Source organism: Staurois parvus, unplaced genomic scaffold (genome assembly GCF_062004578.1).
Source record: "Staurois parvus isolate SC_StPar_1 unplaced genomic scaffold, SC_StPar_1.0 ptg000572l, whole genome shotgun sequence".
Lineage (NCBI taxonomy): Eukaryota > Metazoa > Chordata > Amphibia > Anura > Ranidae > Staurois > Staurois parvus.
In genome coordinates this window covers 6,105,505-6,129,029 of record NW_028318368.1, presented here as the reverse complement: position 1 = coordinate 6,129,029, position 23,525 = coordinate 6,105,505, and the positions used below count along the sequence as shown (strand labels likewise).

At 40.0% G+C, this 23,525-nt stretch overlaps 1 protein-coding gene across 29 annotated transcripts in view; it reads left to right on the top strand.

The window, feature by feature from the left end:
- Window positions 1-23,525, top strand: part of ANK2 (ankyrin 2) — a 290,860-nt gene that overhangs the window by 132,058 nt on the left and 135,277 nt on the right. For 20 of the 29 annotated variants that reach the window (XM_089691815.1, XM_089691824.1, XM_089691825.1 and 17 more), the window contains 9 exons: window positions 1,125-1,223; window positions 4,265-4,462; window positions 6,164-6,262; window positions 6,549-6,647; window positions 9,526-9,723; window positions 12,403-12,501; window positions 12,784-12,882; window positions 14,147-14,245; window positions 18,923-19,021. In XM_089691815.1, coding sequence (XP_089547941.1) covers window positions 1,125-1,223; window positions 4,265-4,462; window positions 6,164-6,262; window positions 6,549-6,647; window positions 9,526-9,723; window positions 12,403-12,501; window positions 12,784-12,882; window positions 14,147-14,245; window positions 18,923-19,021 — 1,089 coding nt within the window. Of the gene's footprint in view, window positions 1-1,124; window positions 1,224-2,065; window positions 2,084-4,264; window positions 4,463-6,163; window positions 6,263-6,548; window positions 6,648-9,525; window positions 9,724-12,402; window positions 12,502-12,783; window positions 12,883-14,146; window positions 14,246-18,922; window positions 19,022-23,525 lie in introns of all 29 variants that reach the window. The other 9 variants (XM_089691811.1, XM_089691829.1, XM_089691812.1 and 6 more) reach the window with 2 other exon arrangements.

Here is a 23,525-nt window from a genome sequence, read left to right as displayed (position 1 = left end):
AGAATGTAATGCATGTGGAGCCCGCAAGAAAGTGAACCTGTTGATTTGTCCCGCATAGGTAAGACACAGGTTTAAAGTGGAGCTTCCCCCAAAAGGGGAAGTTCCGCTTTAAGGACTCCTCTCCCGCTCCCCATTAAGGATTGGCACCTTTGGAGGGTGGGGGGGAGCGGGTACCCGAATTTGACGGGTACCCGCTCCCACTTCCGGTCCGATCGCCTAGGTGATCGAAAATGGAAGGTTTCCTCCCTCCCTGTAGTCTTTTGGCAGACATGACAGGTCCCAGAAGACTACAGGACCATTCATGAGTGGGTACCCGGCTGTGAAGCCGCAAGCTATCACAGTTGGGTGCCCACACTGAAGATGCCGGAATACAGGACGGCCGGTAAAACGGGCTGCGGGGGACACACCACGGGACCAAGGGACAGGTAAGTGGCTGTTTTTTAAAAGTCAGCAGCTACAGTTTTTGTAGCTGTTGACTTTTATTTTTTGACAGGATGAGTGGATCTCCACTTTAATTGAAGTTCATCAAGTAAAACAGCAGTGGGACCAGTGTTTTTCTTTGTGGTATTTTGTCTGATAGACATTTTATACACAAGATGGCGTGAGCACTTGCAGACATAATATATTTTCATTAATGCAAGTTACCTAGTAGAGATGAATGCTCAATGAAATATTTGCTTTTACAAATAATACATGTACTGTACATGTTGCTGCTGCAGCCCTTGATCCTGTGAATAGCATCTCTTGGTGCCCAGTCCTCACCCTTCCAACACGACAGTAAAAACATAAGAATTTACCAAAGAGTAGTAATATTGGAAAAAGTGCCGAAATGCTTTAAAAGTATTACTGTGTTAAATGCCATGAATGTATTTAATATTTGAATACTGGGACAATTTTTCTATGGAAATAATTTACAATTATGTCCTGCTAAATCTATACAAATAGTTGATCCATACAGTTCTCCTATCTCCTTATGTTAATATTTTGTTTTCAGTGATTAGATATTAGTGGTGAAATATCTGTTTTGCTTGTATTGAACTTTCACCTACAAGATGTTTCAACTTTTTGTTTCAGTAAAACATAGTTTTCAGGCATATAACCAATCTCCATCTCTGTATTTTCAGCGTGGGGAGACGGCTCTGCACATGGCTGCTCGTGCTGGACAGGTTGAAGTGGTTCGTTGCCTTCTCAGAAATGGTGCCCTGGTAGATGCCAGAGCCAGGGTAAGCCGGATCACTGGTACATTTGTTGGGTTAGAAAATAGAAAAGGAGGATAGAGGACGAGTTCTCAGCTTCAGAGAAAACATTTCAATAACTGATTTCTGTAAAAGTATATTGACTTTTTGTAAAGTAGAGCTATAGGCAAAACATTTTTCCCATTTTGGATAGAGCAAGGGAGGGTTATAATCACTGTCAGATTTTATTTTTTCACCATCTCTGTTCCATTTCGGAGATTTTCCTCCACTTCCTGGCCCTTAGCCAAACAGGAAGTGATATAAAATCCCTGCAAATTAAGGGAATCCCATGGGGACCCCCCAGGCCACCAGAACTAGTGTCCCCATTGGAAGATTTCTCCTCTATTACTTTTCTGGGGAAACCCAAAATTTGGGTTAATCTTTACTTTCACTTTCAATGACAGTGGTAACCAGAACAAATAGAGAAGATGAATCTCCCTAATGGGGGCATAGAACTGTCACGTGTTCTAATCCCTCTCCACACTATCAAAAACAGAAAAAAAAGTTTTTCCTTTAGTTATGCTATAGACTGATGGTCTTGAATTACGAAAGGAGTAAATGTAGTAAAACTGTATTCATTTGAATACCCAGTCACATGCAAGGGAAATAAATACATAAAATGGGATTTTGCACATAATTAGATGATTGAAGGTACCACAGCATTACCTCAATAGGCTGAACATACACAGAGAAAATTATCTCTATATATCTTTGTCTGATATCTTTTTGTCTATATCTATCTGTCTAGCCATCTGTCCTTCTATACAAAAATATTTTATGCATAGAATATATAAAATATTAAATTGTTTATCCATTCTGCTCTGGAAAAGCCTACAGTTGGAATCATTGTAAGTGACTGTGCTTAATTGTAAATGGCCATGCGGCAGCTTTTCTTCATAGTTTACGCTACAAGCCTGGCCATGATGGGAATCCCTGGTACCTGTAACCCCAATGCTTATGCCTTATAGTTTATAGAATACTAATAGCTTTTTATGTTTCAATTAACATTTTGCATCTTTAGTTTCCAAGTTATATGCATGCATGAGTAATTATTACAACTGGTTTCATTTGCACACCAGTAATTTCTTTCATTCTTTTCTTTCATTCAAAAAAAGTTACCTGGCAATGGTGACTGTTAATATGTTGTTATGTTTAAGTATTAGCTTGCATCTAAACTCATTGAAATGCAAAAATGAATTGTACCTGTTCCAGTACACACTGTATTGACTGGCAGTATTAACAAACACTCCAATTAAAGTAGAACGCTACGCATGTTGTCCTCAGGTTTGCATCTTAAGCAGTATGCCCCTTTAAGCCTGAATTTTTTGCTCCAATTATTCTAGATATATTTGCTGTTTTTTAGGACATATAAGGTCAATTCACTGGACATAAATAGTATTTTTGTTACATCCTAATATTTGCTATATTTTTATAATTAAAAATTGTCAGTTTTGTAAGGTTTTGCTGCAAAAATCAGAAGAATTTACTCCTACAGTATACATTATTGATGTTTGTGTTTTTTGCAGTGCAAAAACTAATTTACAAAAGAATCTAAACCACCAACCAGTTTTTCACTCCATTAAATTAATGCTTTGCGGTTGATTTACTAAAACTGGAGAGTGCAAACTCTAGTGCAGCTCTACACAGAAACCAATCAGATTCAAGGTTTTATTGTCAAAGCCTAATTGAACAAACTGAAGCTAGACGCTGATTGGCTACTATTTACAGCTGCACCAGGTTTTGCACTCTCCAGTTTTAGTAAATCAGCCCCCCTTGTGTCTACTAAGGAGAACAAAATAGAAGCTTTCAGTACAGGGCCTTGAAAAAGAATTCATCCCTCTTGAAATTTTCCACATTTTGTCATGTTACAACCAAAAATGTAAATTTATTTTATTGGGTTTTGATGTGATAGATCAACACAACGTGGCGCATAATTTTGAAGTGGAAGGAAAATGATAAATGGTTTTCGACATTTTTTACAAATAAATATCTGAAAAATGTGGTGTGCATTTATATTCAGCCCCCTTTACTCTGAAAATCCTAACTAAAATCTAGTGGAACCAGTTGCCTTCAGAATTTACCTAATTAGCAAAGAGTCCACCTGTGTATAATTTAATCCCAGTATAAACACAGCTCTTCTGTGAAGCACTCAGAGGTTTGTTAGTGAACAAACAGCATCGTGAAGGCCAAGGAACACACCAGACAGGTCAGGGATAAAGCTGTGGAGACATTTAAGGCCGACCATGCATGGGTCAAAATTCAACAGATTTTTCGTCTGAAAATCGGATTTAAGAATAATCGGCTGATTTTTGCTCTGCTAGTGGGTCACTGGCACCGGCTGATTTTCGTGCTTCCTTCCCTTTTCGGTGATCAGGCATGTTGGAAAATTCATGAAAACGACCGATTTTCGACTCAATGATGGTCATCCACCTAAACTGTAGGCACTGTAGTTGTTTAAAAGATACAATTCTCCCATCTTAGAAATATTTAAGTATATGAATTGATAATAAAATTGCTGTGATATGGATGGGGTTAAAATAACTCACACATCTTAGTACAGTGCCCCCTTTTGTTCAGAATACATATATATTTATAAAGCATTGAATGGAACATTAAGCAGTGAATGGGGCACACACCTGCAGGAACATACACCTGCAGTGAATTTCACATTCTCTGCTTTATAAATATGTTCGAAAAGTTATTCTGATCATTTTAAATTGTGTACAAGTTAGATAACAACAATCACTCTTTGAACTTAAATACCGAAATAGTATTCAGTTTTACCTTTTTTTTACGTTTTAAACACGTGTGTAACATTTGCACTAGTAAACATGCCCAGGTACATCCTTAAGCTTGGTACACACATACTGAAATTAACATGAAAGCACATGAATACTGGGCTTTATCTTGATTGTAGTGTTTGAGAATAACACATCTTTGGTTATTGTAAATTCTGTCTTCATAAAACATGCAGTAACCGTTCAAGGGGACTTGACTTACCCTATGTTCTGTGCTTACCTTTACCTTAGGAGGAGCAGACACCTCTACACATTGCATCTCGTTTGGGCAAAACAGAAATTGTTCAGCTGTTACTCCAACACATGGCTCACCCGGATGCTGCTACTACTAATGGCTATACCCCTCTTCATATATCTGCTAGAGAGGGGCAGTTAGATGTAGCTTCAGTCTTGCTGGAGGCCGGAGCTGCACACTCCTTGCCTACTAAGGTAACCACTTTATTTATTCTATATGACAGTGTTGATACCTATGCACATATAAAAAGGTAATGTGGTATGTCATTGTGCAGTAGTTTATATAAGAAAATAATTTAAGTATGCACATATTTTCTGTGCATGCACCTATATACTGGATCTCTTCTGCTCACAGGTGTATTATTACTTTGTAATGTTTTGCAATAACAGTGTTTTTGTACTAGAGGGCAGTAGAGCACAGTCTATGATTCTCACTGCAATGCTGCAGCATCTAATTATTTGACCTGTATTATAATAAATATAGTTTGTACAGCATGAACATATTAAGTATCAGTTTATGGAGAAAACCTGACTATTGAAATCACTTTTCTCTAATAGAGGTTATAGTTATTGTCCTTATATGAGTGATATATGAACACGAGACACATGCACACTAAATGTAAAGAGTAACTCCACTTTTGTTGAGAAAAAAACATTCCCCTCTATGTGATCTATGTACATTGCAGGGATTTTAACAAACTTTGTTGCAGAGTCCTACCTTTTGTTACTCTGAAGAAATAGCTGTTGGCTTTCTATTTCTGTATAAAATGAATGCGAAGTGGAGTGAATGATTATCAATCAGATGTTGCTCTGATGAGGAATGTGAAAGTTCTGCATCTCTTTAGACATGATTTCCCTTTGAGACTATCTCCCCAAAAAATACATTTTTGTTGCAGGGGATGTCCAAAATCTGACTTGCATCTTAGTACAGATGTCTGCAAAAAATGAATAAGTCAAATCACACAAGCAGGAAATTACATTTTCAGGGGGCATTCTGTACACTTTTTGTATACAGAACACCTCCAGGCTTCCACATTGCATTATTTTTTTTACAGAAAATTACAGCTCTGCAGTGCAAAAAGGAAATGTAATTTTTAATAACATTTAATTACAATATGACTTGTGTAGCAATTATATGTGCTCTATATATTTTTTTTATTTGCAATTTTTTTCTAACGATAGTGGAGTTACCCTTTAAAGCAGAGCTCCAGACTCCCCTTAAAAATTAAAAGTCAGTAGCTACAAATACTGTAGTTTCTGACTTTTAATATAAGGACACTTACCTGTCCAGGGATGCAGCGATGTCCTCACCTGAGCCGAATCTTCAATGGGCATTGAATGCAGGTGCCATTATCGTAAGTAAGGGAAACCAGTAGTGAAGCCTTGCGGCTTAACAGCCGGCTTCCTGCTATGTATGTGCGATGCACGCTACGCTTTGTGAATGGTCCCACAGTCTTCTGGGACCTGTGAATTGTCCCATAAGGCTGCAGCTGAAGGAGGGGGAGGCTGAACTTCTGGGTCAGATCGCTGCGCCAGTCTGACTTGGAAGTGGGGGTGGGTACCTGTCAATCCAGGTACCCGTCCCCCCTACCCCAAACAAGTGCCAAATGTGACAGTGGAGGGGGGCAGGGGAATATAGAGGTCAGTAGAGGCAACCTATGAGTTTCTCCCAATATAGTTTTCCTTTAGGACTTTCCAATAGCACTCACAGGCCCCAGTTATTCTTACTTGCCCCAGTAACCATGTCATCAGGATGTGTATGTCGTACTACATAGTAACACAAATATTAAACAGCAATGTGCAGATAGACGTATTGCAATTGATACCACACAACAATATAGAGAAGCCTTTCAGCTGTTATCTAAAACAAATTCCTCTGTCATTGCACTTTTTCAGAAGGGATTTACACCTCTACATGTGGCTGCTAAATATGGAAGCCTGGATGTTGCAAAATTACTTCTCCAGCGCCGTGCACCACCCGATTCTGCTGGAAAGGTGAATCCATGTGATTAAGTATAGAGTTGAATAGAATATTATATGATTATGAATATGCCTAAGTATAGTACTCAACATAATTATTTATTCTTAAATGTTAACAACAATGTTTACACTGTTAAAATGTTGTATTCCCTCTAACATACACCATGCACCATTCATGTTCTTGTTAGTCTTACACAATTAATATGAAAGCCATTTTGTAGGATTACAATGCAAACGTGTATAACTGTAGAGCTTCAGTAACTAACTGTTTTAACCCTCATAACCAACACGCCCTTTGCAGAATGGGCTCACACCACTCCATGTTGCTGCTCACTATGACAACCAGAAGGTGGCGATGTTGTTACTGGATAAAGGTGCTTCTCCCCATGTCACAGCTAAGGTGAGGTTTTATATGTATGACTTTACACTAACCATGTGTTTGTAGCTGGGCGATATTGTAATGGTGTTGTAACAATGTTGTTATTTAGAATGTCACTTAAGTCAGGATCAATATAGATGCTTGAAAATTAAATATATTGCCCTAGATGAGAGGCTAAGACCTCTTTCACACAGGCGGTTGTTCTGCCGCTAAGTGCATGTTTTTTTATTTTGAAATTCCAACACTCCTGGCACAGAGATCACTTGCGTTTATACATTGCGTTTATCTGCGTTTACATGTGGCTGCGTTTAGCTGCTGTAGTAAATTCTTGCCTTATCTATAGCAATTTATTTTTTCTTTGTACTGCGATTAACTGCATTTATGTACAGATAGCTGCGGTACATCGCTGCTGGACGCTGTCAACTTTATTTTTCCGAAACGCATAAAACCGTATGTTATGAAAACGTTGCTAAACGTAGTGTGTGAATGGAGCCAGAGATGCATTGTCTGCATTTAGCTGTGATAAAGAAGTTCCTCTAGCCACAGCTAAAAGCTGAAATCTAACCGCCAATGTGAAAGGGGCATTAAAGTGCAAAGCAACAGAAAGTATGCCATTAAAGTAGATCTAAAACAAGCCACTAAATTTCACGTAAGCGTCAACATATTATTGTAATTTGTTTTTTTAGCCTTTTTAAATGTACAGTTTTCTCTAAAAGAATACCTGTTGATCCTGCAGTCCTGCAGGGTCATTGTTTAGGCACTTCTTGTTATGGGGTCTCAATTGTATCTTATTTATGCTCCTGCATTGTGACCCCATCACAGGCACCCCTGGTTGAACCCACAAAAGGCTGTGCCAGTACACATTGTGAAGGCATGGTCCATTATTGTCACCATCAGGAATCTGGTGAAGGACAATGACTGTACTTCAGTGCATGTAGATATGAAGTAGTATAATTCCTTCCTGGCCCCTCCAGGCAGCCCTATAACTGGGTTTTAATGCCAGGAGGTGGATTTTACTTGCTGATCACGTGATCACTGTGATTGGCTGTCAAAGTGGTCACATGATAGTGAGCCTTGAACAGAGACTGGGAACTGTCTGTGACAGCTTGGTCACTGTGCTGGGGGCATGCAGTGAGCATGCTCTCATATGCATGGCGTGTGGGTGCTGAGGACCACCCCCCCGACAGTGCACATCTGAGCTGCATGGATGGCAAAAGGTTAAGGATGCTGGAAGAGATCAGGAGCAGTACAATGAAAAAGGTGAAAATAGTATATATAAAAAAAAGCAAAAAACACTTCAATTAAACTTGACAATAAATCCTGGAAACTGAGTGGTTCCTATGCACAGCTGCACCAGGTTCTGTGTGCATCAGTGTTAGTATATCTCCCCCTGAACGTCATTCAGTTGGGAATTAGATCTCCATTAAAGAAGAAATGAACGTAGTTTAAGAACCAATAATATTTCAAATTACAAAAACAAGACTACTAAAAGATACATTCTGATTGGCTGCAATTTGCTGTGTATTCTTTGTGTCCTTAAAGTGGTTGTAAATGCTTACAACCTTTTATTTTTTTAAATAACAAACAGATTTATACTTACATGCTCTCTGCAAGTAAAATCGCACAGAGAAGCCCTAAACCTCCTCTTCTTGGGTCTCCCGCTGCCACTACAGGCTCCTCCCCTGTGCCTAATGCCCCCATAGAAAGCCTATTTATGTGGGGGCACTTGTGCAGGCTTGCTCCTGAGTCTTGCTGTCTGCATGTATTGCCACAGACAGTGGGACTACCCTGCCCCCCCCTCTCTCATCACTGATTGATAGCAGCAGGAGCCAGTGGCTCCCACTGTCTCAGCAAAGCCTGTAAGACCAGAAAGTGAGGGGAGAGACGAGATGCAGATGTGCACAGCGCTAAATTGAATGAGGGTTAGGAAAGTAAAAGGGGGGATACTGATGCCTAAATATTTTTTACCTAATGCAACAGAAACAATTGAGTACTGTCCGTGATACCTTTTTTATTTGCACTAACATACAATTTTGAGGACAAGCTTTCAGGGAGTGTCCCCTTCTTCAAGGTCCTAGCAATACTATAGTATAGTATAGTAGCAGTAGTATAGTACTGCTTGGACCTTGAAGAAGGGGACACTCCCTGAAAGCTTGTCCTCAAAATTGTATGTTAGTGCAAATAAAAAAAAGTATCACGGGCAGTACTCAATTGTTTCTGTCGCAAATGCACTAATACAGCTACAATCACCTCTTGCCTAATGCAAGGAATGCATTAAGGTAATAAAAATGTTTAGGCTTTATAAGCACTTTAAGTAAAACTTTATTAAACAAATGCACGCAGTTTTTAAGGAATGATTTAATAGGAGGTTTCCAGTGTAATTTGTTAAATTACAATAATGGATTAAAACTAAAACCCAATATAAAAACTAGGATGTTGAAATCCTGTTCTCTTTGTATTGCTTCCTTTGTGTAAAATCCCTGGTGTTCCTGCCAGTCTCTCTGATTTCCTATTAAAAACTGACCACACTAGCCATGAGAGCACACTGTGGTCAGTTCTCTAGCTATGCTGGGAACTGGGATTTCTGTCCTCCAATGATCAGACTTGTCCTGACATTCCCCCCTCCCCAACCCCCACTGCACAGTCTTTCATTGGGAAGATCAGTGTTCTGCTGTTTTTCCTCCCCCAGCTCTAATGCAGCTGAGAACAGAGGGTATGTTATCATTTAGAAAAAAAATTAAAAGGTATTTATAATGTTTTTCATATCTATACACAAATGTTTTGTCTTTAATTTCTATTTTAAAATAAATGGGAGTAGCAGTGTCATCTTGGTGAAATATTAGTCATAAATATTGTAGTGGAGAGAAGGTAAAATGTTGTCTTTCTTCTAACATTATAGAATGGTTACACTCCTCTGCATATTGCTGCTAAAAAGAAACAGATGCAGATAGCTACTACCCTACTGAACTATGGAGCAGAAACCAACATTCTAACCAAGCAAGGAGTGACCCCTCTCCACCTTGCAGCTCAGGAAGGTCATACTGACATGGTGACACTTCTGCTCAACAAACAAGCCAATATTCACGTTGGAACAAAGGTGGGCTTTGGTTTTATCGTAAAGATTCATCTACACTTCAGATGTTTGGTTTTAACAATAAAGCATGTAACAGTGCAGCAGATTGTTGTATTGTTTTCTTTATATTAGTTCTATCTGGTCAACTCTCCTTTAAAGGGAATTATAGCGTTATTACAGCAAGTCATGTTAAGACTTTCTGTTATTATTGGCGTATTTTATGTTATTCTTGTCTATTATAAGCACATCTTTGATTATTTTGCCATTTTGCACAACATTTGGAAGAAAGCTGTGTGAGTTTAAAATGAATATTTCAGACATTACATTCCATATAGCATGGATCAAATCTGGACAAAGTTATTATCAGAGTGTTTAACATCCATTGTAGATTTTATCATAAGCAGTCTCCCCCTTCCATTATCCTGGACTTATTTTGAAGCAAACCTGTACTGAAAAAGTAAAGGGTCTGCCATTGCTAATCTCCCTTCTGAAAGTGCTAGTGACCTGGCTATCATGTTGGCTTTAGTGTTTTCTAAATCATTAACATGAAGCAAATACACAGAAAAGAAGTGTTGTCTTCACTACCTTGATCAACACGTTTTTTCTAGGTCATTGTCACAGGAAATATGGAAGGCAAAGACTGCATGGCAACTAATATTTTCAGAATGAGGTCACCAATGGCAGCCATTAAATACCTTGTAGTACATGTTCATTTAAAAGTTAAAGCCCAACTCCAGGCAAATAAAAAAATATCCTTTGCAAGGGGGCGTGCCCACAGTGCAAGGGTTAATGTCTTGTTTATTTCTAGGGGAAAAAATAAAAGATTTACTTACCCCATCTTCCACTCGTCCCCACAACTAGACCGGTCCCTGCACCCCGCGCTCCAAAATAACCCCTAGCATTGGTGTCAGTGAACACAATAAAAACCTCCAGCATTGGTGTCAGTGAACAAATTAATACCCCCCAGCATTGGTATCAGTGGATGTAATAAAAGTCCTCAGCATTGGTGTCAGTGGACACAATAATAACCCCCAGCATTGGTAGCAATGGATGCAATAATGAACCCCAGCATTGGTGTAAGTGAACACAACAAACCCCAGCAATAGTGTCAGTGAATAAATTAATACTTCCAGCACTGGTGTCAGTGGATGAAAAACCCTCAGCACTGGTGTCAGTGAACGCAATAACAACTCCCAACATTGGTGACAGTGGATGAATTAATCCCCCCTCCTACTGGTGTCTTTGGATAAAACAATAATCCCCAGAATTGTTGTCAGAGACCGCAATAATAGCATTGTTGTCTGTGGCTACAATGATAACCCCCACCGTTAGTGTCAATTGATCCAGTAATAACCCTCAGCATAGGTGTCAGTGGATGCAATAATAACCCCCAGCATAAGTGTCAGTAGATGCAATAATAACCCCTGGCATTAGTGTCTTTGGATGGAACCCCAGCATTGGTGTCAATGAACACAATAATAATCCTAAACATTGATGTCAGGGTGTATGTGAACACAATATTAACCCCCAGCATTGGTGTCAGTGAACAAAATAATACCCCCAGTACTGGTGCCGTTACTAAGCATTTACACGTCATGTACTCATGCAAATGCTGTGCTACTAAAACCAATACCGTTTTAATACTGACACGGTCATAAAATAGGTCACCTGTAAAAGAAAATCTTCCGCATCTCTGCTCCTTTGCTGCTGTAAGTATTCTACACTTTTGTGTGTGTAGAATACTTGCTCTCCCTCTGAATAGTCTAAGCAGAGGTCTAGAGCTCCATCTGGTGGCAGGAAAACAAAAATATCAAGTATTTATATATAACATTTTGTACTTCAAAAAATAAAAAAAGCGCATTGGTATCAGAGACCACAATAATGACCTCAGCATTGGTGTCAGTTGCTTCAATAATAACCCCCAGTGTTGGTGTCAGTGGACCCAATAGCTCTTAGCATTTGTGTCAGTGCTACTGACACCGCCATCCCCTACATTGGTGATTAGTGGCAGTGCTATTTACACCCCCAGGCTCCCCCACTGGTAAATAGTGGCATTTTACTCCCCCCTCCCTCTTCCCTATTAGTAGTCAGTGTTTTCTAAACACCCCTACTCCCCTGCATTGGTGGTCAGTGACAGTGAATTTCACCCCCAGCATTGGTGATCACTTACCTGATTACACGTTCCTTTGTCACTCTCTCTTTCCCTGAGCCAGGGATTTTACTTGTATTGTGCACAGAGATCACCCCACCCACTTCACCCACATCGTTCTCTCTACACCGGGTACTAGAAAGCAGGGACTGTTTCAATGCCTGGCACCTGCAGCCATTCTGTTGCCCAATTATTGACCACTGATTTCATGACTGGATAAGCAGAAACATTTTTTATTGATCTGCAATAAAGATTTTGATAGTACAATCAGTTTGTGCCATACATGGCAAACTCCAGTGCACGTTAAGTGCATATCTTTGCAGAAGGATGAGACATGCCCTAGATAGCTAAAGCTCATCTAATACATTACAGTCTGATTATATCTCCTAGGGTGGTAAATCTAAAGGAGGTTGTATGAAGATTGAACAGTCAAATTGTAACGTGTACGGTGTGTCTTGTATGTGGTTTTTTTACATGTATGAATTCTAGCCAAGACTGGAACAATCTGTTTTGTTTAGTATTTTTTCTATGTATGTTTTATTTTCCTTACACAGACTGGACTGACTCCATTGCACCTAGCAGCTCAGGAGGACAGGATCAATGTAGCAGAAATATTAGCAAAACAAGGAGCCAATTTGGATGCTCAGACAAAGGTAACCAGGAATAAAGGAATTTAATGAAGCTATTGAGAGTATCTATCTGTAGAATTCAGCCCAAAATAAGATGGGGCAACATTTCCAGTTTTGGAAATTTTGTTGAACATACTGTATATATTCTACAATATTGGTGGCTTGCATAAACTGATCATCAGACTAAGTTCAATGAACATTTCACCCATGTACATGTTGACATTTCCTTTAATTATCTCCATTTCACAAGGCCACAAGCTATTATTGGTGTTTCTGGTTTCCACTAAATAAATCTCTTTCTTCCAGCTGGGATATACGCCTCTAATTGTTGCTTGTCACTACGGAAACATTAAGATGGTGAATTTCCTTCTGTCACGTGGAGCTTGTGTCACAGCTAAAACAAAGGTAATACATTTTGTAACAAGTAATTGATAAAGAAAGGATATTGCTGAATATGCTGTGTGACGCGTCGATGGGTCATGCCATAAAGGTCATGTGACAGTCATAGCAATAATTCTAAGGCAGCCTCTAGTCAGCTTTTTTTTCTTTTTTATATATCTGAGAAGTTCTGGTCAGCTTTCATTTTGTAACTTTCTAGGATATGTTGACATTTTCCAATGAATAATTTGCTGCATATAGTAAAAACTGACGGTGCTATATAAAGACCTGGACCTGTTATAAATAAATAAATGTGTTCAATTACATGTTATTTAAAGGAGAAGTACTCTTTTGGCTATACTTCTGTAGATCACAGGAGTGCAGTTCGTTCTGCACTCCTGTGACCCATTTTCAGCTGACAGGGGGCTGAAGCCCGCTTTCAGCTGATGTCACTCAGCTGGTCCAGGCTGGGGAAAGATCCCGATTTTAAAGTCGGGATCCACCCTACAGTCTGAAGAGGCATGTGGCTCAGCTTTTGAGCAATTTGCTGAGGGCCAGAGCCAACCACTCCCTCCCCCTTCACAGCCCAGCGCTCCAGTGAGCACTGGGGAGCAGAGCAGACAGCAGTCTGACAGTCATCAATCTCTGCTCAGAGCGGCTGGGAGAAATCAGCGATCAGCAGTCACGTGATCACTGAGTTCTCACACTTGGAACCGGTGGTGGACAGATTCAGCATCAGACCGATGCTGCATCCACCTAGCTTAGTATAATTGGGCAAAAAAAGAAAAAAAAACTACTTCTCCTTTAATGCTAGGGTATTATTAAAATCATTATGGTTATACCTAAGTGTGGCTAAGATAAACACACAGCTCTTTTACTGTCTATATACAGTATGCCTTTTATGTATGTATTGGACTTATTTCTTTGTACATGAAAAGTCTTGCTGTCTCACCACATGGATGAGCACAAGGATTGTATTGGTAATCTGGCAGCTCTGGTATTTGTCAGAAGGGCTTCTTTGTTTGTATTGGAGATATAACAAATCCCAGCACCTTATTACAAGGAAAAAACCCAGTAGTTGCTTATCCCTATCATGGGTCTCTGATCTCAGTTGCAATTATTCCTTTCGTACCTATAGCCATGAGCATCATTGATCTAAAAAAAATTCATATTTGCTTAATAGAGAATGTATGCTATCCTAATAGCTTACAAAAAAAAATCACATTTGCATATCATTCTTTAAATCTGTGCATTAATGTGTTGTATTGTTTGTGTTATTTACTTTTCACAGAATGGCTACACTCCTTTACATCAGGCTGCCCAGCAGGGACATACCCATATCATCAATGTTTTGCTGCAAAATGGTGCCAAACCAAATGCCACCACTACTGTAAGTTCTATATAATTAAATCCATTATGTTTCTCTTTGTCCATGCTTTTTGTAGTTGAGACTCTCAAGCTTTTTAATTTTAGTTTTAGATGAGAGTTAAAACTAACCTGTGGGTCCCTCAGTAATTGTGAAGTCCCTGTGGCAACCTGTGGGTCCCTCAGTAAAAAGTGCTCGTTACCTTGTGGCAAAGGGCCTCAGAAACTCTGTTATAACTGTACTTCCATGCCCCCCGTCAATCATCTTCAGGTTTGCCATCGTTTAGCGATGCCATCCTTTGCAGGAGACTAAACAGTAGTGAAATGCAAAGGGTAAACAGAGTCAGTGACCACATAAACTGCTTATTGATTTATAATAAAGAGACTTGGGTTTTTGGGAGTACCAAAGCACTCTAAAGACCAAAAAAGATCAAAGTGAAGGTACCTGAAGATAACAGCTAATTTGCACTTCACTACTAATTTACTAATTCAAGAGCCAATGGGTTTGCCATAATTTAACAGTGAGCTTGTAAATGTTGGACACCTAAAGTACCCAGAAACACCTTAGGGCCAGTTTACATCTGTGTTTTTAGTGCCTCACATTTTAGGCGCGTTTTCGGTGGCTACCATTGAACATTATACAACCTGCAGTTTGATGAATGCGCATGCATGCGTTTTCTAATAGAGTTCAATGGTAGTGCAGCTACAAATGTGTGTAAAACTTGCCTAAAACACAACACTCTAAAAATGCACTGAACAGATGTGAACTGGCCTTTTTTACAAATTCTGTGACTGTATTTTTAGATTGTTTCCATTAATGATTTGTGTGTGCACTGGTTGCTGCTACATTTTTTTTAAAATGGCAGTAAACTATTTGAATTTTGCTCCAGTGGATTGGATAATGTGGTTGCACAGAACTGCCTTTCTGTTGCCTCTCAAATGATATTTTCAGTTGGCACCTATTTGAACTACCATTATCTGTCAGATTTAGTCATTGCCAAGAATGACCAAATCTTTTTCAGATCAGACTGTTGAGAAAGAAAATGCTCCTATGGCCTAATTTTCAGGTGTATAAATCAACTGTAAGAGACATTATAGTATAAGGGAGACTCTCAGTTTATTAATCGGATTAGTGAGTTGTGATGAAGAGTTTGCTCTAGTTCACGCAAAGTATAAATAATGGCAGCACCGATACATGCTTTATCAGTAATAAGTAGGTGTTTAGCTGCTTGAAGATGTTGGCCAGAAAATACGTATTTATTAGGCACCTTTCCGCATGGTGCACACCAATGTGTTTTTAGTGCTTTCTGCTTTTTGCAGAAACGCACTACAGTCCATTTAACATGGTTTCCCCAGGGACATCTTCACATCTATGCTTTTTTGAGCTGCTGCATTTTTGGAAAGGGTCAGGGACTTTTTTAAAAGCAAACAGCAGCATTTTTGCTTCAATAGAGTTCAATGGAGAAGCTGCTGAAATGCATGTAGTGCATTTTTTGGTGCATTTTTTGAGCGTTTTTGTTTTTTTGCATTTTTATTCTGCCCATCCGAAAATAAAAAATCCCCTTTAACCAAAATGCAAAGCACACTAAAATCGCGACAAAAGTGCACATGCAAAAAGCACTGCAAAATGAGCAAAAAGCACAATACATTGGTGTGAACCAGGCCTTAGGCCCCTTTCACACAGGGCGGACCCGTCAGTGGATCTGCTTGCTCAGCAGGGGATCTTTTTGCTGATCCCTGCATGAGCAAGCAAATGACAGGTCTATCCGCTCCGCTGCTGCAGAGGAGCAGACACAGCCCTCTGTCCTGTATGGGTGGTCAGATGGAACCAGACCACTTGTCCGTTTCCATCCGACTGTCATCCGATCCAACGGACAGAAGGGGAACAGATCCCCATCTGTCTCATTTTGGTGGATCGGATTGGATGTTGGCAGGTGTAAACGGACACATGTCTGTTTGCACCCACCGCTCCATAGAGGAGAATAGAGGTTCCCATTGGTTCTACCTGAAAAATGGGCAAGTAGACCCAATCAGAATGGGAAAGGGGCCTAAGACCTGAACACAGCATTGGAGGCTTCTTCCTAACAAAAATTCTTGGAAGACAATGAACTTCAGACCCTGATCTGGGATTACAAAATCTAGAGAAAACTGAAAACCAAGCCTTCTCTGCTCAGACACAACCCTCTGGAGCTCCTCAAACTGTATCTTTGAGAACCCTGTGTGCCTTTTACCTATGTTCACAAAGTGGGAGGATCTAGCACTGTCACAATATATGTAAAAATAGATAGATATACAGTTGTGCTCAAATGTTGGCATACCCTGGCAGAAATTGTGACATTTTGGCTTTGATATTGAAAATAGGACTGATCATGCCAAAAAATTGTCTTTTATTTAAAGATAGTGATCATATGAAGCCATTTATTATCACATAGTTGTTTGGCTCCTTTTTAAATCATAATGATAACAGAAATCACCCAAATGGCCATGATCAAAAGTTTACATACCCTGGAATTTTTGGCCCTGGTACAGACACGCAAGGTGGCACACAAAGGTTAAAATGGCAATTAAAGGTTAATGTCCCACATCTATGGCCTTTTTAAATGCAAATAGTGCTTGTGTATAAATAGTTGGTGAGTCTGTTAGCTCTCATGTGGATGAACTGAGCAGGCTAGATACTGAGCCTTGGGAGCAGAAAAGAACTGTCAAAAGACCTGTGTAACAAGGTAATGAAACTTCATACAGATGGAAAAGGATATAAAAAGATGTCCAAAGCCTTGAATATGCCAGTCAGTACTGTTCAATCATTTTTTAAGAAGTGGAATATTTGGGAATCTCTTGATACCAAGCCAAGATCAGGTAGATCAAGAAAGACTTCAGCCCTAACCGCCAGAAGAGTTGGTTGGAATACAACGAAAAACCCATAGGTCACCTCAGGAGAAATACAGGCTGCTCTGGAAAAAGATGGTGTGCTTGTTTCAAGGAGCACAATACGACGATACTTGAACAAAAATGAGCTGCACGGTCGAGTTGCCAGAAAGAAGCCTTTACTGTGCCAATGCCACAAAAAAGCCTGGTTACAATATGCCAACACCTTGACATGCCTCATAGCTTCTGGCACAGTGTAATTTGGAGTGACAAGACCAAAATAGAGCTCTATGGTAACAACCATAAGCGCTATATTTGGAGAGGGGTTCAACAGCGACCAGAATACCATCCTCACTGTGAAGCATGGTGGTGGCTTACCTATGGTTTGGGGGGTGTAAGCTCTAAAGGCACAGGTAATCTTGTGAAAAGTGATGGCAAGATGAATGCAACATGTTATAAAAAAAATACTGGCAGACAATTTGCATTCTTTTGCATGAAAGCTGCACAGCTGCACAAGGTCCGCTCATGGACATTCCAGCACAACAATGACCCTAAGCACAAGGCCAAGTTGACCCTCCAGTGGTCACAGCAGAAGAACGTGAAGGTTCTGGAGTGGCCATCACAGTTTCCTGACCTTAATATCATCGAGCCAATCTGAGGAGATCTCAAATGTGAGGTTCATGCAAGAAGACCAAAGACTTTGCATGACCTGGAGGCATTTTGCCAAGATGAATGGGCAGCTATAGCACCTACAAGAATTTGGGGCCTCATAGACAACTATTACAAAAGACTGCATGCTGTCATTGATGCTAAAGGAGGCAATACACAGTATTAAGAACTAAGGGAATGCAGACTTTTGAACAGGGGTCATTTCATTTGTTTACTTGTTGCCATGTTTTGTTTTATCATTGTGTCATTCTGTTTTGACCTACAGTTGAATATAAATCCCATACAAAATAAAAGAAATGTGTTTTGCCTGCTCACTTTCTTTAAAAATGGTACTGTATATTACCACTTCTTCAAGGGTATGAAAACTTTTGAGCACAACTGTAGATATACACAGTATATAGAACTCTGTATATTAAACTGAATGGGATTTCTGGTTTCAGTACAGTTACTCTCTGTACTGAATGGTATTAGCATTTTACTGAATTATATTTTTTGCCTGGACTTGTTTTTTTTATGCTTTGTGAAAATGACACATTCATCTGTGAAATATTTTAAGCTAACAAGAGGATAAATGTCAGGTGTTTCTAGAGCATATATTTTATGGTTTTACAATGTCAGTTATTTGTAGACAGTAGACTTAGAATTTCCTCTATGGAAATTACCCGTACTTCTCCTAAATGACTGTCAGATGTGTTTATGTAGCTTTATTTTTCTTAAGGGAGCACTGAATTCAAATGAATCCAAGCTTTACCGTCTGTTCGCTTCCCTGGTTAAAACGGACAATGCGATCCATTTCATAGTACTGTTTCTTACAAAACATGTTTTAAAAATACTAAATGGAACTCTATTCTATTTCAAACATCAGGGTAGCTAATCCTGCATTTGGAAGCATCTTAAGCAGCTAGCTTTTAAGGCAAATTGTGCTGGTGTGTGACAGCCTTAAAGCAGACAGTACATTTTTATGCAGAGAAGCTGGCAGATGTCAGTGTGTTGTGTTGCTATGGGGATTAAAACCGCACAGAAAGACTTCAGAAGTGAATTACAGATTTGTGAAGCGCCTTTTCCTGTGTTTGGTGCCTTGTTTTGGATGGGAAGGCTGGCTCACTTGCTGTACTGGAATTTGCTTACAGTTTTACCACTCTTTTCCTCACTCCTTCTTCCCCTGCAGAATGGTAACACTGCACTTGCGATTGCCAGGCGACTGGGATACATCTCTGTGGTGGACACATTGAAGGTTGTCACAGAGGAGATCATCACAACTACCACTGTGAGTACCTCTATACGTTCAGTTTTACTTCTTAAATCAGTAGCATCATGTCGGTGCATGCATTATAGCTTAGAGAACTGAACCTTTTCACAATGAATTGTTGCTGTGTATTGTGGCCCACAGAATAAACTCCTACAATATATATGCTGTACATTGCTAGAGTATATACTGTATAATTGGATGTTTATACATACAGCCATTTGATTAGCACCTTTAAAATTTCTTATTGGAAAGCATGTATTGATTTAATAAATAGTGTAAGAAGAAAAGTGCTAAATGCAGTAATTGTAACATCCAGCCCTTCTTTTATTGTCCGATTTCAGTGAAGCCCATTCTGATTGGTTGTTGTTGTTTTCTGTAGACAGTGCTTAGTTCTTTGCTGTTTGTGTTATTTGATGAATGTAAAACCCTTATGCTTGTAGTATACAGTATTGCCATTAACATATCTGTATTAGATGAAACCTGTAAGAGTAGAACTATGATAGCTTCTGCTACTGATCTGACTTTCAATGGTACAAGCCTTCAGGCAGATCGTTGCTTCACTGTCTAAAAAGTCACTAACCTTGAACAAGCATACATCTGGGCAGCACAGTGGCTAAGTGGTTAGCACTTCCGCCTGGCAGTATTAGTACTAGTTGCTGGTTTGAATCCCAGCCACGGCACCACCTGCCTGGAGTTTGCATGTTCTCCCTGTGTCTGTGTGGGTTTCCTCCCACCCTCCAAAGACATGCTGGTAGATTAATTGGATCCTGTCTAAACTGGCCCTAGTATGTGTATGTATGTGTGAGTTAGGGACCTTAGATTGTACACCCCTTGAGGGTTAGGGACTGATGTGAATGTACAATATATATGTAAAACACTGCATAAATTGATGGCACTATATAAGTACCTGACATAAATCATAAAGTCTCAACTTTCCTCCTGTATGCTTGTCAGTGACTGCCTACAGTATGACAGGAAAAGGATAAATAATTTAGAGCCTGTACCTTTAAGAAACAGCTCCCGTATTTCTATCCCCACAGGTATCCTTAAATAATTGTTTCCAAGCTTTGTGCCATGTACAATACTTTACCTTTTAATCTCATAACACACTGATACATTTGTTCCATTTACTGATTCGCAAGTTAGAAAAAAAATATTACAGTTAACCTTTCACAAAGCTGTGCTATTGAACTTGAGCTCTGAGACCTAGAGATACAGTTCTTTTAAAAGTCAGGTTTAGGTCCACCCTTTATCTACTAAGCCTGCTTGACAATCAGTGTGTCTGCATCACTCTAGAGCAGGGGTCTCCAAACTTTCTAAACAAAGTGTCAGTTTGCTGTCTTACAGACTGTACGGGGCTGGAACTGTGGCCAGTGGAAGTAGAAATTGTCCTGGTATCACTGGGAGTAAACAATGCTTCTTTGGTATTAGGGGGAAGAAAAGCACCCTGTCATTGGTGTCAGTGGGAGGAATAGTGTCCTGTGCTTGGTAATAGTGGAAGCAATAGTGCTCCATTGTTGGTGTCAGTGGGAGGATTATTGCCCTATCATTGGTGTCAGTGGGAGGAATACTGTCCCATCATTGGTGTCAGTGGGAGAAATAGTGCCCCATCACTGGTGTACGTGGGAGGAATAGTGTCCTATGCTTGGTAATAGTGGGAGGAATAGTGTCCCATCATTGGTGTCAGTTTGAGGAATAGTGCCCCATCATTGGTGTCAGTGGGAGGAATAGTGTCCCATCATTGGTGTCAGTTTGAGGAATAGTGCCCCATCATTGGTGATAGTGGGAGAAATAGTGCCCCATTATTGGTGTCAGTGGGAGGAAGAGTGCCCCATCATTGGTAACAGCGGAAGAAATAGTGCCCCATCCTTGGTGTCAGTGGGAGGATTATTGCCCCATCACTTGTGTCAGTGGGAGAAATAGTACCCCATCACTGGTGTAAGTGGGAGGAATAGTGTCCTATGCTTGGTAATAGTGGGAGGAATAGTGTCCCATCGTTGGTGTCAGTTTGAGAAATACTGTCCCATCATTGGTGTTAGTGGGAGGAATAGTGCCCCATCATTGGTGTCTATAGGTGAACTAGTGCCTCATTATTGATGTCAGTAGCAGGGATTATGCCCCATTGTTGGTGTCAGTGGGAGATATAGTATCTTGTATCTGTGGGAGAAGAAGTGCCCCTTTGGCCAGATAAGGTGAGCAAAGGGACGCATCCGGCCCCCAGGCCGCAGTTTGGAGACCACTGCTCTAGAGCACCTATAGGGAAGCCCAAGAGGTGGAATGGGCAGGGTCAAGCTTGACTTTACATGACAAGTCAAGCTTTTCATATTGTTCCACTGCCTATAATTCTGGAGCTACAGATTGTTTCAACCTCTGCTTATGTATGTCTTCAACATACGCTCACTTGCATTACTGCAATGCAATTCTTAGACTTGCTTATGTTACACCACATATTGCATTTAGTTGTATTTAACACATTTAGGCAACGTATAACTTGCCCACCATGCAACTTCGTTCCTATTCACTGCAAGTAAACAGACACAGAACACAATCTGGGGTTATGCAAGAAGAAAAATAATATTAATTATTGAAATGTGTTAGTTCTAATTCACATATTTTTGTGATCTGCTTCTTGGAGATCTTAGAAAAATCTGAAAATCTATTGCAATGTTTAAGGGTGTTAAATTAGGTTATTTTCTTAGAAATATAATACAATACATAAAGAGTTTGCATATCTTAAATTCTGTATCTTACTTTGTTAAATGGGGTTAATTTTTTCTCTGAGTGAGAAATAAAGCAGATGTGGCAGCCACAGTTTGTTAGTAGGATGCCATTAATTTACTGATAATCAGCAGTATGTTAAATTATCAACAGATAAAAAACAGACTTCTATCACATGATTCATTGCTTTGTGCAGTAATTGCAGATCTTTGTGTGTAATAGCCAGCCATTTAATAATCTTTCTTTATGTCCCTGCTTCATGAAATGACTGTACAGCAAATAAAAAGCTCAGTTACTTGATAGTTGCTGTGTAACTCATACAGAATGACATTGGTAGGTCCAAAACTGAATCTCCATACAGTGATATCACTGGTAGATTTGCATTGAGTGGGAGAGGTACATAAAAACAGCTGAAAATCTGCTGGTTGTTTAGTACTACTTTTCACTGTGATGTAATCCTAGGCAAATAAAAGAACAGTTCCTCTTTTCCGTAGCTACACAACTGGACCTAATAACTATTGACATGCCCAGATATACACTTAGCACCTCGGGGTAAAGCCGCCTTAACAAATGCAGCACACTAACCCTTATTTGTGTATACAGTTGTGACCAAAATTATTCAACCCCCACTGAAATTGAGTGTTTTGGCCAGTTTGACATTGCTTTTGATCATTCAGTCATCTTGCTTACATTTACATTAAAGAGGCACTTGTAGGTCAGACAAATATAACATAACAGTTATAATGAAATAACCACAAATGTCTTTTCTGTGCTCACAGCATTATCAGTTTTATTCAACCCCCAAGTGACATTCAATCTTAGTACTTAGTACAGCATCCTTTTACAGTTATAACAGCTTTTAAACGTGAAGCATAGCTTGACACAAGTGTCTTGCAGCGATCTACGGGTATCTTCGCCCATTCTTCATGGGCAAAGGCCTCCAGTTCAGTCACATTCTTAGGCTTGCGCACTGCAACTGCTTTCTTTAAGTCCCACCAGAGGTTCTCAATCGGATTTAAGTCTGGTGACTGCGATGGCCACTCCAAAATGTTCCAGCCTTTCCTCTGCAACCATGCTCTAGTGGACTTGGAGGTATGCTTGGGATCATTGTCCTGTTGAAAGGTCCAACGTCTCCCAAGCCTCAGGTGTGTGACGGACTGCATCACGTTTCCATCCAATATCTCCTGGTACTGAAGAGAATTCATGGTACCTTGCACACGCTGAAGCTTCCCTGTACCTGCAGAAGCAAAACAGCCCCAAAGCATGATTGACCCTCCACCATGCTTCACAGTAGGCAAGGTGTTCTTTTCATCATAGGCCTTGTTCTTCCTCCTCCAAACATAGCGTTGATCCATGGGCCCAAACAGTTCTAATTTTGTTTCATCAGTCCACAGAACACTATCCCACAACTTTTGTGGTTTGTCCACATGGCTTTTGGCATACTGCAGTCGACTCTTCTTATTCTTTGGAGACAGCAAGGGGGTACGCCTGGGAGTTCTGGCACGGAGGCCTTCATTACGCAGTGTGCGTCTTATTGTCTGGGCTGAAACTTCTGTACCCACATCTGACAAATCTTTTCTCAGTTCCTCAGCAGTCACACGGGGACTTCTCTCCACTCTACGCTTCAGGTAGCGCACAGCAGTCGAAGTCAGCATCTTCTTTCTGCCACGACCAGGTAGCGTTTCAACAGTGCCCTTTGCCTTGAATTTGCGAATGATGCTTCCTAAGGTGTCTCTTGGTATGTTTAACATCTTTGCAATCTTCTTATAGCCATTGCCCTTCCTGTGAAGAGAAATCACCTCTT